This window comes from Rhinopithecus bieti, unplaced genomic scaffold, assembly GCF_001698545.2.
Source record: "Rhinopithecus bieti isolate Rb0 unplaced genomic scaffold, ASM169854v2 scaffold_19482, whole genome shotgun sequence".
NCBI classification, from domain to species: Eukaryota; Metazoa; Chordata; class Mammalia; order Primates; family Cercopithecidae; genus Rhinopithecus; species Rhinopithecus bieti.
Window position 1 is genome coordinate 1,968,899 of NW_016809768.1, and position 19,990 is coordinate 1,988,888.

General features: G+C 45.3%; 1 protein-coding gene across 8 annotated transcripts in view; it reads right to left on the reverse strand.

The window, feature by feature from the left end:
- The window catches only part of AGAP1 (ArfGAP with GTPase domain, ankyrin repeat and PH domain 1), a 662,058-nt gene that overhangs the window by 125,209 nt on the left and 516,859 nt on the right, over nt 1-19,990 (reverse strand). For 3 of the 8 annotated variants that reach the window (XM_017890285.1, XM_017890289.1, XM_017890284.1), the window contains one exon: nt 1,783-1,857. The exons of the other annotated variants lie outside the window; for them this stretch is intronic. In XM_017890285.1, coding sequence (XP_017745774.1) covers nt 1,783-1,857 — 75 coding nt within the window. The remainder of the gene's footprint in view (nt 1-1,782; nt 1,858-19,990) is intronic. 8 annotated transcript variants of the gene reach the window in all.

The following is a 19,990-nucleotide window of genomic DNA, read 5'->3' on the forward strand; positions in this document are numbered from 1 at the left end:
CTGCATATTACCTGAGAAGCTAAGGCTGAGAAGTTCGCACTGCTGCAAATCCTCACTCCTGGTTCTACTGGGTCCCGTGTCACCCACCAGCGTCTCCAGTAAGGCCAGCAAGTCTCAGGGAACCATTAGCCCCCAAGGCTAAGGAGGTATGCCCCTTGCTATCCCCCAATTTTGTATACAATTGCATTTGAAATCAGACCTCACAATTTTTTTTTAAAAGGCTGGAAGTCAATAAACAAACTTGTTGCGACAAACCCACATGCATACAAAAATAAATAAATAAAAAAACCCCAACGTATTTGGTAAGGACACAGGGAGGAGAAATGATATGCACGCTAAGTTGAAAAACTTTTAAAAAACAGTGAAAAGAGTACATTAATACCCTTTAAAATGCAACAAAAACGATACTGAATGTGACGTTTCTTAAATTCTATTCTTTTCCCGCTTTCACTTGGTGTTTCTTGAGTGCTTTGAAAGAAGATACCCCCCAGGCCAAGCTCCACTGGTATTGGTATCTTAACACACAACAATTTCCCCTTGAAACATTTAAAAAAAAAAAAAAAAAAATTAAAAAATGCTCTTTGACAGACCAATAGTGAAAACGTAGATTTGTTTTCCAGATTTTTTTTCTTTTTTTTTTTCCTGGCTGAGAGCAGGGCTTTCAGTGGCAAGACAGGAGTAATTGTGAAGGAAAGAAAAAAGAGGATGGCGATATAAATCAGCAAAGGTTAATGACCGGGATGTGAAGAGAGGGACTTGTTTACAGAAATAGCATGCAATTTAAAATTTACAAGAGATTTAATGCCATGGCTTGGCAATCGCTAAAATCAACAGCCCAGAAAACAGTGACATTAAGAAAAATATTACAGTTATAATAATCCCCAAATAAGTCAATTAGTGTTAGGGCACGAGCTTGCGATTACTTGACCCATTTGGCTTGCACTTAAGTGAAAAAAAATTTCCCCCTATTATACCAAGATTGCTGGATTGTGACCTGCTTTGCATCACACCTCCTATACCCCCACCTCCCTTATGTGTGCGTAGGCGGATGGTGGTGGCTTTCCCTTGCCTGGCATCAAAATAATTCTGACCCTTGACATTTGTAATCATAAAAAAAAAAAAAGGCAATTTATAATTGTGTTGTTCAAATGAAGGTGGGGGAAAAATTCAATCTGCTATTATACAAAAGCAATGACGGCTGTCTTCGGTGAAAAAAGCAACGCAAGTCAATTTGTGAACTTTGGCACCAAACGACCTTTAGAAACACAACAAAATACTGAATTTACAAGCAATAGCAGCCCATGCAAATGGCCCGGGCCTGCTTGCCTGTGGATTAGAGCTGCACAGAGCATTATGGAGAATGCTTCCACAAAACAAATTAAGACTGTTACTTAAATGTCACGGCACACTATTGTATTTGGCTACAGATCATTACACCTGATACTAACACTTTTAAAAACTGTAATAACTTGGGAAATATTACACTGAGTGCCCACATGTATAAAGGAAAAGAAAAAAGAGGAGGAAATAGGTTTCTGAAGTAATTTAAACATCACTACTCTACGACTGAAGGGAAAGGTCAAAATTTAAGTAAGCTGAAAGGAACATGAATGGTAAAATAAAACACACACAAAAAGATGAAAAGACCACAGGAATGACTCTGCAAACACAATAAGGGAGCATGCGGCTTTGGGCAAATTGCATTTCCATGCCTGTGTTGAAAGGGAAGGGGCGGGCAGGGGATGAGGCGGGAAGAGGCAGGTGGAGGTGTGGAGGCGTTACCTTCGGTGTTGGTGCTGCTGCTGTATATATTTCGCAGGCTACCAACACGGTTTAGTTTCCATGCTTTGCGTTTGGCTGCATCCCGAGAGCAGAAAGGGGAGAGGGGAAAAAGAGAGAAAACAAAAAGGAAAAGAAAACAAATGAAAAGGGGAGAAAAAAAAATGGTCAAAGCAGCACACAACGTTGCCTCAGAGCTGTCTGCGCGAAGCGGGTGGGTGCCATGGAGCTCCCTGGCCCGAGCCCTCCAACTCCCCCACAGTCAACAGAGGAAGTCGGGAAGGGCGGAGGTGGATCAGGGTCATCAGGTTCGTATCTCACATCAAAGAAGTACCCACGTGCAGAAGTCTACTTCGCCCTGCTGGGTTTCACATGTGGCCACTCAAAACAGCACAAAACTTGGCCTCTGCCTTGAGAAATGATGGCGCCATTTGAAGGAGCTATGATGCCAGTCACCGTAAGCCCTTTGATTCAGCCAAATATTAGGAGCATGTCAAATCAAGAGACCCCGGTTAGGAGCAGCAGTTCATGCCTATGTGTTGCAGAAGGTAGGTTTTAAAACCAAGAGCTGTTAAAAAAGTAAGTTGTCTTCCCCAGACAGATTTTTGATCCAGGCAATATCTACAGCAGCAAAACCCTAGTGCCATTCTGCTGTCTTGAAGGGAGGAGTCCATTCTCTTTGACGCTTGGAGGAGTTTCAGGCTCTAAATGGAGCTCCTGGGAACCAGAGGAGAAAATGCCACCTCAGGTTCTCAGAAGGAAGGACAAAACGCCTAGTCACCAACAGCGGGACGCTGGGTTAAGAAGAGAAGCAATTTAACAAGGACGCACCAGGCCCACCACTCAGGCTGTGGGCAGTCCCTGACTGGATCACTGAGATGGGACCCCCACCCTCCAGGGACACATTCTCCACCCCACCAGGCCTCCACCCTCCCAACCATCAACTCAGAAATGCTGACATCTGTGGCAGGGAAGACGTCGACTTGAGGCATTCTCTCTCCCTTCAGGAGACATTTTATAAAAACCCAAGAGTTAAACAGGGTGGCTCAAGTCTTCAGACAAATGCAGGGAAAGGCACAGCCCCAGGTCACAGGGCTGGAGGGCTCGGCCTGCCGTGCAGGCAGGTACGACGGAATGCTTAGTGGCGGTCACTGCCATTCACCTTCTGAACAAGGGGTCTCACAGGACCGTCTGTCTCTCTCAACTTCCACAGGCAGGGAGAGAAACCAGTGCAAGCTCCCACGGGGCTCTGTGTGGCCGTCTGTTTAATGCAGGTGAGCAGTGCCTATCTGGGACAGGCAGGCCTTTACATTTCCAGAGGCAGGTCTTAGGCCCACAAAGCAGGCAGCCAGGCTGACCCTTTGGTTCCCAAGGCATGAGTTGGCCAACGGTCAGCTCCCTAATCAACCCCAACGCGTTCCTGACTTATGACAGGTTAACTCTTCTTGCCTGCTGTAGTGTTTGAGACAAAATTCTCAATTTCAAACAGTACAGTTTAGGCTGTGGTTGTAGGTTCTGCGTGTGCACCAAGTTCTGGTGGCCACAAAATGACCCAGGGTGATGCCTAGGCCCCTGTGATGAGTTATGTTGCAGAAATGAATCTGAAGAGCTTCTAACTACACTGGATTTCTTTGTAGAGACAACACAAAACATACGCGAGAAACCTGAACCTTTAAGGAAGTAAATAAAATTCTGCGATAAAGCACTGTATACTTAGGATGCAAATTTTACGTCACTCACAAGTAAAAACTAGCTGTGATTTAGCTGCCTCTTGATTTAAAGTGATATTAACTTGTTATAACTAAACACATCTAACAATTCCTTTGCAGCGTGAAAATCAACAAATAGGCCAGGTCCTCACACCTGTAATCCCAGAACTTTGGGAGGCTGAGGTGGGCGGATCACTTGAGGACAGAAGTTCGAGACCAGCCTGGCCAGCATGGCAAAACACCGTCTCTACTAAAAATACAAAAATTAGCTGGGCATGGTAGGGCACGCCTATAATCCCAGCTACTCTGGAGGGAGAGGTTGCAGTGAGCTGAGATCGCACCACGGTACGCCAGCCTGGGCGACAGTGAGAGACTCCGTCTCAAAAAATTAAAAAAAAAAAAAAATCAACCAATAATTTAGTAAGAAACAACCTCTAAACTAGCAGGCATCTGCAGTTTTACAGGATATGGGTCTACATTTAATTTTTCACAAGTGAAGTCTTCCTTATGTCTATACCTTCAGGTTTCTTCACTATCTATAAGGTCCGACCTAAGTATCTGTCTCAGGTGATTCCAAACCTGGGAAAAGGATCCTCAGAACCCACGGGTACAAATACCTTGCATGAGGAACAAAGGAAACCAAACCCGTCACAGCTCTCAAATGTGTGCTTTAGAAATGCTTGATAGGTATGTACCAGGGGCCCCAGGCATAATGATGCGGAATTAGGCACGGGCTTAATTTTTAACTGCTGCAGCTCTGGTGTCTGGGACAGTATTTCACAAGTTCCAGAAAGAAGTAGCCATGACGAGGCTGCACTCCTCAGAGTACAACTTACCTCCTTCTGCAACATTTACATAGAAATAGGCAGAATGGAGGCTGGGCACCCCTCAGGAGGGGAGGGATGCTGGAGTGCAGGAAGCCTCTTTCCTCGCCCGCTTTCTGCCTTGCATTTTTCACACTCCACTTTCCCATTACCACAGGATGTATAAGCAGGAAGTGAACTTGCAGCCTGGCTTTCTATTAACCTATTGATGAAATAATCCATTTTAATGTGCAAAATGTCATGCCTGTTTCTTCCTCTTAAACAAATGGACGTTTTCTGGCTGATACCAAGGTCCTGATACGTGCATTGGTCTCCGGGGACATTGATTGCTCTAAGTTCCCTTGTTTAGAAGCTTCTCAACGAGCAAATACAATCCTATTATCATCAATAACACCTCGGGTTATGTCGGATGCTGCTGCCTGGAATCGCGCCCAGAGGCTACGGAGGCACTGCACCAAATGGAACCAGGAGGCTCCGAGCTGATGTTCGGTGCCACCTGGCCACTGCCCACCACTGGCAGCCTCCCTCTGGTCTCAGGCCTTTGGAATAAAAGGTGATTCTCGGGGACTTCAGGGGGACTAGCTATAGACTAAACTTTCCAGGTCTTTATTTTAATTAAAATCAATTAAAAGTGTTAGTAAAATTCCTGTTTTACTTTCAGAAATATTCTTCCTCTTAAACACAGGCTAACTTATTTTGATTTTGTTACTAATGCTATTTCTCACAAAACCTATTATTCTGATATCAAAATTTCACCTATTATTCAATAAAAAGGCAGCAGGGTGTGAGCATTCTGTGTTTTCCACTCTGCTATTTTGCTTGCTGCATAGGCAAAAGTCTCTTCCGTAAACAGTTTCACAATGCCTCCCATAGCTATGTACGCGGCAGGACGTCTCAGCATTCTCTTACATGTTTAAAAACACACATGCAAATCTCAATAGACATGAAATCCCACAGGTATAATTTCAGATGTGGTACAAACTGATTGTCAGCTCCAGTGTAGACAGCAAGACTATCTTTTCTCACTTTAGTCTGCAAATCAGATGGAACTTTCTGAGCTCTAATCTGGGTACGCAGAACAGTCAGTGGGCCTGGGGAGAGAATGCCACACGTAGGAGGACAGCACTGGCCCCACAATGGTGCCAAAACGTGAACCGTGAGCTCAGGTGAAACACAAGAGTGCTACATGTGGGTATCACAGCAAGAGGTGCAGCAAGAGAATCACCGCTGACTGCTGGGAATTTAAAACACACATGGAAAACGCATCATCATACTGGCTGGAAGGTATTTTCTAAGGATTAAAAGGATCAAAACTTTGAAAAACTCAGGTTAAGACAATGCAGGCGGACTCACTCCTAAACTCTAAGATAAAATGTTTACCCTTATCTTAACAATGGTATTAATTTCCCTGCAAACACACACAGAGCCCTCCTGTTGAGGAACACCGAAGGCTTTAGTAAACTGAATTCACAAGGCAGTCTTTGAATTACAAAGAGAGATCACTTTGGCACCTTCTGGTACCACAATCCTAATGTGGACAAAGTGTGCTTTATGTCTGCACTGGCTATGTATGTATTTTCTACGTCTTCAGGTTGGCAGATGGGATGGGTGTCACTCCACTCTTGAGGGTCTCACGTGGTGCACACCAGAGTGATGCATTTAAAGAAGAAAGCCTGATGGAAACTTTAATTCACAGAACATTTCTTAAGGCATCTGATAGTTATAAACAACAAATCTTGTGTCTGGATGACCAAACGAGGCCTGGCATAATATACTCAACTCCTTGTAATTACTAACAGACAGTCACGATCTTTTCAGAGAGAGACAGAAGGGGAAAGTGTGCAGTTTACTACGTCTTTCTACTAAGTTAGAGTAGCTGGAATCATTTAGCGTTAACAGCTCCCAATTATTACACCTCTCCTTATTTTTAGAAGCTACAGCTTTTCATCTGGGTTCTTGCAACATGAGGGACTTCAATTTTTATTCTGAAATAAAATTTGTTAATTTGTTTCTCTAAAAGTTTTTTTTTTTTAAACTAACACATGTGAATGCCTGAACACTTATCACCTGAGACTCTTTTCACTGGCTCTGTATAAGCAGAATAAAAATATTCTTTAGTCTGCCGGCATGCTCAAACGAGCAGGGTTTTATTCTAAACTCTTCCTCCATCATTGTACCAGGAAACCACAAGCTTATTAATGTCACCTCTGGTCTCCTCCTGACAGCACTCTTTGTTGATCAGATAAATATTCCTCAGATAGCTGATTAAAAAATGATGCAGCGCTGAGGCTGTGTGTCCAAGGCGCGTCAGCCATGTTGGACGTCCAAGTGTGCATGAATTACATCCTGGCGTGAACCGAGCAGGGCCGGCTAAATGAGGCACGCTGCAGCCCTCAGAATCAATTATGAGAACTAATAGGATCTTTTTACCTCCACGGAGGCAGGGGCTGGGTTGAAGAGGTGTGCCACTCATTTCTAACAATGTCTTGTCTCCGAATGAAACAAATAGCTCTCTCTATTCATATAAGGGAGTGCAAATTTGTACCTCTAAGAAAAGTCAAATGATCACCTTGTCAGACAGTACTACTCTCTGTCCACATCAGACGTGTATTAATTTATTTTTAAAGATGCCATCAGTATAAATGCCACCGTTGCAGAGGGGAGCGTCTCTGCTCCTCGGAGTGTGTCAGGCTGACTGCGGCACAAGGATCCTTGATATAAAGATCATCCCCCAGGAACCTCGGCAGGTGTTAGCGGATTCTGCTGTGGTTTTGTGCCACTTCCAGTTTAGTGTGCCCGGTATCCCGTGATCTTTTGTCCATGGCGATTTCATTGTGAGGTTAGAGATTGGGGATTTCTTTTGTGCTGGCCATTTGAACGTTCATTTGCTCAACAAGACGGTGTAAATGTTCTGTTCTCTTATAAAAAGGCAGTGGATTTCTTTTTTTCATAAGATGCAACCCAGAAGATTCTTCCACTATGTGAACTCACTACTTTAGCTGTGAAGGGGCTTGACATGATGGCTGCTTCCTGGCGGAGACCTCACAGAGAAGGAGTCATGTTGAAACGTCAGTTCAAAGGGCCTTTGAAGAAGGATTAAACAAAACCCAAGGCCAAGCAAATATATAGGACACATGTTCAGGAAGGAAAATAACTTTATCGTGATCAGTTTCTGTCAAGGCCAACAGTCTTCGTAATTTGGAGCCACAAAACACAGAAGATAAAATATCTAAGTAAAACTCATGAAATAAAAGTCATCAATCTCGAATTAGGGAATTTGAATCTGGTTTCCAATAACTCATAATGGCTTTCTTTATAGAGTAAATACAACTTTCACATTGGTGGTTTCTTTCAACCTCTTACTCTGTGAAAACTGCCACGGGCTTCTCCATAGTGGGCTCATGTAGGTGCACCCGGGAAATACCATCAACCCGGGAAAATAGGGAAAATAAAAACGAAGCAAGACCTCCAGGATATGCAATAAAACCAGAAGTTCCAATTAAGTAGAGAGCTGGTTTTCCCTTTGGCCTAGAAATACGCAGAGGCAGAGATCAAGGGTACAGGTGCACCCCAAATCCACTGGGCATTTTGGTACAACACCAAGAGTGTAAGTTTTCACAGGGAGTGAAAAGCAGTGAGTTGAAGTAGGATATAACTTCACGATACATTTCTAATGTAGACTTTTTGTTTTGCACATTGTCATATGAACATGAGAAATGCATCAGTGAAAAACAGAAACTTCTCTCCCTGTTTTCACAGAGTGCCTGCTCATTTTGCAAAGGAAAGGCTTTTTTGGAGGATGGCTTGTCAGGGAATTGACACCGGGGCTCCATGGTTCCTGGGCTTCCCCTTCTGCGGGGTATATGACAACAACATAAGAACAGAAACCGACGAGGCCTCGGGTGTGGCTGGGCCCCAGCCAGCATCATGAGGCATCCCCTGCCTAGAAAATAACCTCACCGTGATCAGTTTTATTTTCTAGATCTAGTTATTCGGCTGCACAGTGTTACATGCACTCCAATCATCACATGTGTTAGGACTGAATACTTGGCAATCAAAATTGAAAACACACACACAGTAAACCAAATTCTCACTTAGAAAAAAATGAGGTTCAAATTAGCTTTTCAAAACCAAATGACGTGTGGAATAACATGCACCTCTTTCTTGTGAGATTTGATCAGTTGTGGTCACACAATTGTGTGGGTTGAGCAGTAGTGGTGCCCGGGAGCAGCCGCAGGTCCCCTGACTTCTGCCCCTTCTCATATCCCCTCTCCAAGGACTGGCTGGCTGCTCTGTGAAACGGATAGCAGGCTGGGGGCTGGGGATGCCGGGATGGGGAGGCTGGTGAGGAGGGGCCACCTCAGCCCTCCTGAGACAGAAATGGGTGATAATGGGAAACATTCATCTCTTTTTTTCCCTCGTCCCTTTCTTCTTTTTAATTTCCTCTAACAGAATATATTGCAGGCCTTTTGGTTCTTTTTTTTTTTCTTAAACACAAAATCTTTTTCAAACATTCCAAAAAACTTGTTTCTTAATCAAACTCCAAATTCTGTTATCATATTTCAAAGGCAATGGCCAGTTCAAGCAACTCATCAAAGGTATAATTATGTAATGACTGCTGCTTGTGCTCTCACGCAGGGCCGTAATTGGGGGGCTGTGATCACTGGACCACCAGCCTCCACAATGGCAAACAACCACCCTTCTGGAAGTATTTGATCTGCCATCTTTGTAGTTGAGTTCTGACAACTAGAGCGGGTGAAATGATACACTTCAGGGTTATCCAGTCAATCGCGTTCCTCTTATATGTCAGCCATCTGAACTGAAGACTGGTGAAAATATCTACTAGAGATAATTTTAGCTTTTCCATTTAAGGACTTGTCTGGAAATTCCCAAAAGTATCCTTATGGTTTGAGAAATCATGAAAACCATAAGATACACAGCATTTATTCAGTCAATCAAGTATTAATACAAAGATCAACGTGGAAAAACAAAGGAAGCATTCCCAACTCTGGGCTCTTCTCGCTATTATGGAAATACCTTCCTTTAAACACTCACAGATTTCCTACCATAAAACTGCTCTGACCGTAACTTCACAACTTTTCAGCATGCTCTTTGGTTACTGTGAATGAGTAAACAAGGTCATTATTGATCTGGGAGGGCCTGAAAAAGCACTGCAGGGCTAACACAACAACGGAATAAAAAAAAGTCTCATTTCTTTCATTTAAAATTAAATACATCAACTTCATTCAGGTTTCAGCAAGAACTCATTGGAAGACTAACATTAATGCAGAAGCAAAGTTAATTTTATGTTAACTTAATATTAAGAATAAGCCATGGCTAATCTACCTTTTCCATTTTTCCTTTAAAGTTCTTATCCGTACACACACACAACTATCACATTGTAAGCATAAATCCAACAGAGACCTGTACTACCTTTTAATGTGAAGTATTGTGTTTCCATAATTTTCCAAACTGTCCCTTATAACAGTTGCATCATGGAGGTAGTATAACATAGTTGTAGCCATTCCTTATGTTAAAACACTTAGTTATTTCCAATTTTATGCCAGTGAGAATATGAAATCTGTTAAATATAGATACAAATGGTTACATTTAGAAACATTTGTAGATATATATGCATATGCAGGTTAATATACACACATGTATTTCTTTATTCTGTTGGCCAAGAGAACCAAGAAATGGCACCCCAGAAGCAATGGGCACACCTAGCTCCAAGACACTGATTTCTAATACTATTCTCTGGTAAAAGGAACCAAAGCTCTTTGGGGAAACAGCTGATTCTAAGATTGTGGCAGGAAAGATACAAAGTGCACCTTGTACTGACAGAAAGGAAGGAAAGTGCTCAAACAAAAGAAAACCCACAGAGATGGGGTGCAGGAGCAAAGGGCGCGGGAGCAGCCAGAAGAGCTCCTAGGAGCCACAGGTGGAATAATCTGAGCCACAGCAGTATTGGATAGCAGGCTAGAATACAAAATAAATATTCACAAGTCCATATGAATATAAATAGACAATTGAATATATTCATAAATGGGGGAGAGAGACAAATCTCCCCTGCAAAAGAATTCTAAATAATTTACATAGACACCCCGCCCTCAAGGACAGGGGGTCTAACAGCCCACTCCTTAAGTGCAGAGTGACTTCCTTCCAAAAGTACAGCATGGGCTGGGGAGGGGCGCAATGACTTCACAGCAGAGAAACTTGACAGACACTACCTCAAGTCAAAGGATCAACATCAGCAGCCATAAATAAAATTGACGGTAGATACCCTTGACAGGATAGGATGGAAATAGCAAATCACCCTGTGGTCTTTCTCCACAAAACTCTTACCTCAAGACTAATCCTGAGAAAAGCACTGCACAAATTCCAGTAGAGGGACTCCTATCATACACCTGGCCCAGCATGCCTCAAGACCTTCAAGGTCATCAAACACAAGAAAAGTCTGAGAAAATGTCCCAGCCAAGAGAAGGCTAAGGAGACGTGACAACGGAATAAAATGTGGATCCTGGAACAGAAACAGGGCATGAGGGTAAAGCTAACGAGATGCAAAGAGAGTGTGGAATTTAATTAATAAAAACGTGTCAATATTGGCTCCTTAACTGTAAGAAATGTACCATACTAATGAAAGAGGTAAATTAACAGGGGATAGGGTGGGCATGGTGGTTTACACCTGTAATCCCAGCATTTTGGGAGGCTGAGGTGGGCGGATCATTTGAGGTCAGGAGTTTGAGACCAGCCTGGCCAACATGGTGAAACCCAGTCTCTACCAAAAACAAAAAAATTAGCCGGTGGCACACTCCTGTAGTCCCAGCTATTTGGGAGGCTGAAGGATGAGAATCGCTTGAGTATGGGAGGTGGAGGGTGCAATGAGCCAAGATTGCGCCACTGCACTCGAGCCTTGGTGACAGAGTGAGACCCTATCACAAAAACAAACAAAAACCAAAACACACACACACAAAACAGCGGACACTTGTCAGGGGGAAGTGGTGGGAAGCCTACGGGAATTACCTATAATATCTCCTCAATTTTTCTAAAAGTCTAAAGCTTTCCTAGAAAACAAAGTCTATCAAATACACCCTAATAAGCATCTTGAACAGGAATATTATTTTTTCTTCCATTCATTTTAGTTGTTTCCATAGAGTAAAATGCCAAGAGTAACACTGCCAAATTAAAGGCTGGAAGTATTTGATAGCTTGGAGTACACACAGAGAAAACTATTATCTCGTCACAATATATCATTTCTTCTCCTCACTACATTTTACAAATTAATGACAATTTGAAATCTTACTGTGGCACACACACTGTATGTCCTATTTGCTACTGAACTGCTTAACAACTCGAAAGCCTGCCCCAACTGGCATTCAGTTGTGACTGAAAGAAGTACTATTTAATTTACGATTGCGAAGATGGCTTTCAAAGTATGTTTGCTAACTAATATTCTTTGGAGGCAATAAGTTACCAATGCCAGTTCTTCTGGATACTGTGCTGTCTCCTTATATTTTATTTGGAATTGTGGGAGGAGGGCATAGCCTCCTGATGCTCTTTGGCGGTAGACCAGCTGTTTCCACAAAGACGCAGAACACTGCTTGAAATTATTATTTTTGCCTTTAACAGATTACAACGTATGCTTGAACCATGTTCCAGCTAATTTTCAGGATTAGCTTTTAATGATCAGAAATGAGTTTTGGCCCACTGGGAAAAAAAGGTTTGTGCTTATGTTGAATTTGGATCCCAGCTTCTAATCAGCACACTAAAATCATCTTTTTAATAACAATGACAAAGTTCAGTAAAGCTGGAGACTTGGGTCATGCTAAGCTGGCTTTGTGAAATTCACCGAGGCACATCTGTGGTCGCTCATCTCCCCTGGGAAGGTCTGAACTCAGGAATGGTCTCAAGAACCCCAACTGCTACAGTCGGGAGACAAAATGAGCATCTTTCCTGAGACAGGAAAAACAGTGACAAAGTTACACAGGAGGAGGTTTGCAGTCACCCAGGCATCCACAATACACTGTCCTAAATAGGAATATGTGGGGCACAAGATATGAGGTGCCTACTGGCTATTTTCACCAAAGCTCATTCCACCTGTAAAAACCCCAAGTGAGTTGCCAGAAAAAGGAATACTAAACTACCCATACCACAGAGCCACGGAGTCCAGGGGCTGACTGTCTGACCACATCAATCTATACCACGTATGTATTATTTAGGGGTTCTCTCATATTCTTTCCTTTTAAATTCTTTGGAAAAAAAGTTACATACTTACAGATAGTGTAGGACATGTAAACTGCCAGAAAACAAAGTAGCAGGACAGCAGGGACCCCTCCACAGTGACCTGAACGCAGGCTGTGTCAGGTTTCAGTGGGGTTAATGACTGAATTTGATCAGTGTGGAAGTGCCCACCAGGCCCTCCTCTCTGCACCATCAGGTGCATGGCCAGAGAAAGAACAGGCGCAAATCCAAGGGAGAGTGTGGGGTGGAGAGAGCTGGGGTGTGGGACTTAAGGTCACCCCATGCGGGTGGCAGTGGTGCAGGGCGGCTGGGGGTGACTCCGGGCCCTGGGCTGTGGGTCCCTTGTCTGTGCTCAGAGTCCACCTCCATCTCAGCATGGCCATGAGGAGGACGTGCGACCACACACACACAGGGGGGTAAAATCTTGGTGCCTTAGTGCGGGCCAGCACCCTTCCCTGCTGTGTGAGGTCAAGGCCCTCCAAAGGACAAAGACCCATGAAAAGAAAGCATCCCGGGCCGGGCGTGGTGGTTCACTCTTGTAATAGTAGCATACTGGGAGGCTGAGGCAGGCAGATCACCTGAGGCTAGGAATTCGAGACCAGCCTAGGCAACACGGCAAAACCCCGTTTCTACTAAAAATACAAAAATTAGCTGGGCATGGTGGCATGTACCTGTAATCCCAGCTACTTGGGGGGTTGAGGCACAAGAACTGCTTGAACCTGGGAGGCAGAGGCTGCAGTAAGAGCTGAGATCGTGCCACTGCACTCCGGCCTGGCCAACAGAGTAAGACTCTGTCGGCACACAGTGGGCAAATATGTGAATAACTTTCTAACTGACTTCTGTGTTAGTTCCTGAGTCATCTTCTTCTTGGTGAGCAAAGCAAAAGAAAAGCTGGGTGCAGAGCAGGTATCTCGTGGCTGTTCTGGAACCCAGTGACCCCGGCCCTCCTATTCACCCACAAACTTCACCTTAGGAGGCTTGGTCATTTTTCAAACCACACTTAACTTGAGCCCATACTGAATTCAATGCAAGAAATATCATATACATGTTTATATTTATAGAAATCTAATATGAATTGGACTTCTGAAACTTTTGGTAAAATTCAATACTTATATGAAATCTCGCTTTTCAGGGGGACTCTCACAGACCTGCCCATCTCTGTGTCCCTGCTTTAAATGTTTAAGTGTCCTGTATTCATCCAGGAGGGACAAGAAGATGCAGAGTTCCACCCTCAAAGGCCAAAGACTGCCAATGAACAGGAATGCATGAAGTAATTCTTTCCAAGACCTTCTATAAGCACAGCCAGTGATCCCCTCATGAGAGGGGGTGACATTACTTGTTAACATATTTGTTTCATGTCTCTTTTGTCAGAAAATCAGGATTCGCTTATGAAAGCACACAGTCTCTCCCCTACTCACACAGGTGCACACATGTGCGCATGGATACACGGAAGAGAGTGAGGATAGGAAAGGGGATGGGGAAGAAGGAAAGTCATTTGCAGACTGTCCAGCTGGGGATGACATCTGAGCTCTGAGACACTGGCAGTTCCAGGACATGACCGGCAGCCTCCTGGGCTCAGGCTGCATGCATGGGTAATGTTGTGTTTGTCTGTTTATTCTCAGAGCCCAGCACGTGCCTACCACACATGTTCTGAACGAGTTTGCTGAATGAATGACTCAGTAACAAATGGGCCCCTGGTAGCACTGCTTGTGCAGGGAAGCCAGCAGTTCCAGGCACGTCACTTGAGAAACTCTCTGTTCTCACCCATGACCCTGCCAACACAGACGTCCCAAGTCTGGCTGTTTCTCACGGTGTCCTCACCCAAGTCCAGGACCAGCCATGGATGCATGAGTTGAATGAGCAACGCAAGCTTCTTCTCAGGCAGAGACGTCCACAGGAGCAAAGCATGAGCGCTTCAGAGTGTATTTAAAACGTTCAGGGCAGTATTATTGGCAACTGTTAAAACACAGTTGGGGCAATTTCAATGCCCAACGAAACCTATTAGAGGCCACGTATTCTACACATTGTCCTGCAGCCTTTCAAACAGCTTGTGGAAGAACTGGAGACTCATGGGGCGTTAAATTAGAAAAGTAAAATTCCAGAATATACATGGTATGACCTAATTTATGCAGAAACAAAACAAAAGGTGAAATCCCTGCCCCTCCAGGATGTGCTATTCTTTCGCTCTCGGCCTCCTGGTCTCCCAGCCCTGGCCTCTGTGTCCTCTCACTTCCCATATTAACTCCATCAGCAAGTCCTGCCAGCTCTGCTTCCAACCCACAGTCTGTGTCTCTCCTGTGGTGCCCATGCCTGGGGAAGCCGCCGTCACCACTGCCTACTTCAGCCCCTGCAGCCCACTCTGCCCAGCCGCCAGAGGGGAATTTTCAATGTTAACAGGCTCACGTTAACACACCTTCCCCGGCTCCCTACTGTGCAGAGGACACAAGAGACTGGGATGGGGGCATTAGTAGCCTGCACCTGCCACAATGCACTGCACGCTGGGTGGCGTGAAACCACAGAAATGCGTTTCCTCTGGGTTCCTCAGAGGCCTGAAGGCTGTGCTCCCCATGAAGGCTCCCCAGAGGACCTGTCCCTTTCCTTTCTCTTGGTTTCTGATGGTGGTGTTTATCTCAGCTTTTTCTGCCCACAGCCGTGCTGCCCCAGCCACCACCCAAGTCTCCACACGGTGCTTTCTGTGTGTCTGTCTCGCCTCTGAGGGTCCATCCCTTCCCCTCCTGTATGGCTAATGACATCTGCCATGACCCTGGTTCCATATAAGGCCACATTCTGAGGTACTGGGGGTTAGAACTTCAACTCATCTCCTTCTAGAGGTCACAATTCAGCCCACAACAGATGCATGACAGTCCTTGGTGGCACAGACTCTCGTCCTACTCATGCCATGCGGCCGTCGCCTCCCCACTTGGCCCGGTCCTTCCACGCAGGCCCTCTCTCATCAGGCACTCTCGTGCCTGGAAGACCTCCTCACAGATCAGCACAAGTGAGGCTCCTTCTGCTGTCACGGGGCAACTCCTCCGTCCCTTAGTGGCCCTCCACTGCAAACACAACTCTAGCACCCTGGCCCACCACACCATCCGGGGCTCATCGCCCCAGGCAGTGCCACTATCTGAAATCACTGTGTTTGTTCCTCATTGTGCACCTCCCTGCAGGGAAGTGAGGCCAAACGACGTCCGGTCCGTCCTGGCTCAAGTCAGGCTTGGGCTGGTGTTGCCCAGCCTCTGCACAGAGCCGGGGCTCCATGGCCTTCATAGGAACCAGGCTCAGGGGGTGGGGGATTCACACCCTACCATCAACGCTCAGGGTAGGGGACTGGACGGAGGAGGGGGACGCAGGACCCACTGTCCCTCTAAACAACTTTTTATTTTTGGCTGTCACGCATAGCGATTTTTGTACAGAAGTCCCAGTGCCATCGACAGGTCTGGACATGTGTGACTGAAGCAAAACTGGTACAGCAGTCCCTCAAAATAACTTGTTCCTTCCAAGTGTACGTCATGATGCTGATGAGGAAAAAAACTGCTTCATTAAAGCATTTTGCGCAAGTCAAAGTTTAAGAACCTATGAGCGCGTGAGGAGGACTTAGTGTAATTGGAAAGATAAAAATAAGAACGAACACGCAGCTCTCCAGGATGCTGACACAAACGCTGACCTGCAGGGGCCGGTGGTCCTCCCAGATGGACGCCTGCATGCTCATGGCTACAACAAACCAACCTTGGAGGACGTCCACATGTGAGGACACCGGTCCAGAAGCTGGCCTTCACACATTCTTTCTGACAGTCATTAGAAGCAGGTCAATGGTCTATGAGACTATTCTGAACTCCATGACAATAAAACACATTCTTGGTGTAGCAGATTTGTTTTTGGGCACACATCAGGAAGCACCCAAAAATGTAAAAATCCGGACTTACAAGTTTAAAGAATGAAGTCAGAACACTGCCCCGCTTTACACAGCTCCAGACCTGACCCGCCAAACATTCAGGGAAGCATCAAGAACAGGTTCCTCATCAATACCATAATCAGCATCATCACCACCATAACCATATTGGGTCATCACACTGCCATCATCGCCATTACCAACCACCACTATCATCAATCACCACCACCTCTCACCCATCATCACCACCATACCATAGGTCATCACACTGCCATCATCGCCATTACCACCAACCACCACCACCATCCATATCACCACCACCCACCACCACACCACCTCTCACCATTGTCACCCAACAATCACGTACCACCATTGTCCCACCACTATAACCCTCACCATCATCCCACCATGACCATATTGGGCATCACACTGCCATCCATCGCCAGTACCACCACCACTAGAGCGAGTCACCATCAACCACCCACCACTATCATCACCATCACCACCATCACTCCCATCATACACTGCACCATCACCACAACTCTCACCACAATCACCACTATACCATATTGTCATCACACTGCCCATCTCACCATTACCACACATCATCACCACACCACCCCATCATCACACCATCATCAACACCACTTCTCACTATCACACCACAATCACACCACCATTGGTCACCACCACCACACCTCTCACCATCATCACCACCATAATCATATTGGTCACCATACCATCAGCATCATTCTGCCATCACCACTCACCACCATCGTTAACTCTCACCACTGTCACCCATAAATCACCACCACTACCCTGTCCACTACCAGCCCTATAACCCTCACCCATCATCATACATACCAATATGACATCCATACTAATCATTGTCATGCCCATCACCACTACCCGCCACACCCCAACTCTTCACCATCCTCACCACCTCAACAAACCACCACCACCACCAACTCTCACCAGTGTCACCACAATCATTACCACCGTCACAATCACCTTCATAACCTCACCATCACCACTGCACATTAATCATCATACCATCGCCATCAGCATTACTGCTATCATCACCACTGCTATCATCGTCGTCATCACCACCACCCGCACCTCTCACCATTGTCACTATCACCATCCCTAACTTCTGCTGAGCCAGGTACCATGCTGAGCACTTACCATAGCTTTAGATTTAGAAAGCTGGCCTTAAGGCATTATTTTATCTCATTCCATTTTCCCAGCCTTTCCATGAGTGAAGTACTATTCTATCTCCATTCCAGAGGTGTAAGAGCTAGGCTGAAGCCCCACAGCTTTCAGGGGTAAGGTAGGGGCTCAGTGAGAGGGGCTCCGGAGCCTGCTGGCTCACCTCCAATGCATCCATCTTCTTACCCCTGTCCCTGCAGTCAAGAAAACCTGACATATGCCTCAGGTAATCTTTAGCTTTTTCTCCGAGATTTCTCCACTAGGTGGTAACTGAGCAGAGCTTCCTAAACACTGATACAAAATGTTTTCCTCCCATCTGCAGTAAAATTAGAAAAAGAGGCTCTGAGCAGCGTCAGGGTAAGTCAGTTAATTGTACCTCGGCCAGAGCTTACACTTGCTCTCTCCCGTCGATGCTTACGCAGTCTTCTTCTATGAAACGATGGTGGCAGTCCACGGTGGTTATTGTTTTAAATATCCTTGTTTGGCAAAACTCAAAGTTGGTCAATCTTATGTTAGTCTCTCAATTTACTGACACGATTTCGTTAATCACTGAAATTACAAATGCCTGGGGTCCACTTTCAGAGTAAAACAGCAGGCATCATATTGGGCATCACACTGCCATCATCGCCATTACCACCACCACTATCATCACCATCACCACCATCACCTCCATCATCACCACTGCCACCATCACCACCAACTCTCACCATCATCACCACTATACCATATTGGTCATCACACTGCCATCATCACCATTACCACTATCATCAGGCAACAGCGACCTAACTGCATCCAAACTGTGGGCCCTTCACATTTCTCACCAGTCTTCGAGACCCTGAAGTATTACGTGGAAGATGACCGTGGCTCGCAGTTTCAAAGAATACCCCATAAACAAATGCACTGGGAGGTCCGCTTAAAAACGCAATCCCTACAGAAGGCACTGAGCTACTATGCAATTAAGAGGGCAGACCAGAACCTTCCATTTGAATGGGCTTCAGATTTTTTAGTTAGGAAAACAAAAGAGTTTTTCTTGGTTATTCTGGAGACGGACTGCGCTGGGGAGCTGGAGTGGCTCAGAAGCTCTCAAAACAACTTCTTCTTAAACAATAAACCAAAAGCTTTCACAAGGATCAACATACGCAGTCCCCACATACAGTGGGCAGTTACCCGACGGTCAGCTAGATGCTGCGGTCATGGAAGACACAAGACAGGGCTCCAGACCACACAAAAATCTCTGGCCACGCTACAAAAATACCGAACAGTAACCTTAAGGTAGTAGAGAAAGGTGCTGGAAAGTACTAGAAATGCAATTTAGAATGACATCTTAAATTACGAGTTATACTATATTTTAAAAGATCTTCATTAGGCCAGGCGTGGTGGTTCATGCCTGTAGTCCCAACACTTTGGGAGGCTGAGGTGGGCCGATCACCTGAGGTCAGGAGTTTAAGACCATCCTGACCAACATGGAGAAACCCCGTCTCTACTAAAAATACAAAATTAGGCGGGCATGGTGACGTGCGCCTGTAATTCCAGCTGCCTGGGAGGCTGAGGAAGGAGAATCACTTGGACCCGGGAGGCAGAGGTTGCAGTGAGCCAACATTGCGCCATTGCACTCCAGCCTGGGCAACGAGAGTGAAACTCTGTCTCAACAACACCACCACCACCACAAAGATCTTCATTAAAGGCAATACGCATGTATCTATGTACCTATGCATGCACACACACTCCTGTCTCCATTATGGGAAAAGCCAGAACTCTGGTAGAATAATTAAACAGGTCTCCATGATACATACATTCAGTGATTTTTTTTTTCTTCTCCTACATTTAGCTAGTGGTGGATTTATTTCTTCTGATAAATTAGACTTCAGTAAAAAAGTAAAAAAACTGGCAAGGATTCATCTCTTTCAGTGGTTCCCAAATTTTACAAAATACGCTGAGGCGTCTTTGGATGAGCACGATTTGGCAACATTCTAAAATGACTGTTTCCCATTAATCACAATTTCACTATATGATTACTTCCACCTACACAAACCTACACACTGATTCCAGGCCCTTGGCATCTCCAGAGGTCTGTTCCTGCAGGCTGGGAGCTGTGCTCCATCCTCTCTCCTTACTCCAGATGAACTGGGCGTAATGGTGAACAGAAGGTCCCCGGTGGGCAGCCGGCTGGCAGGGCCTGGCTCTACCGCCAGGTCATGCTGACATCAGCGCTTGGGTGCAGGTAGGAACAACACAATTTCTCTAATCAAGATGGTTGGCATTTAAATTAAAAGGCAAGAATATTTCCATAAAAGGATCAGTAGGTGGTAACAGAATAATGCCCACCTGTTTACTATTCT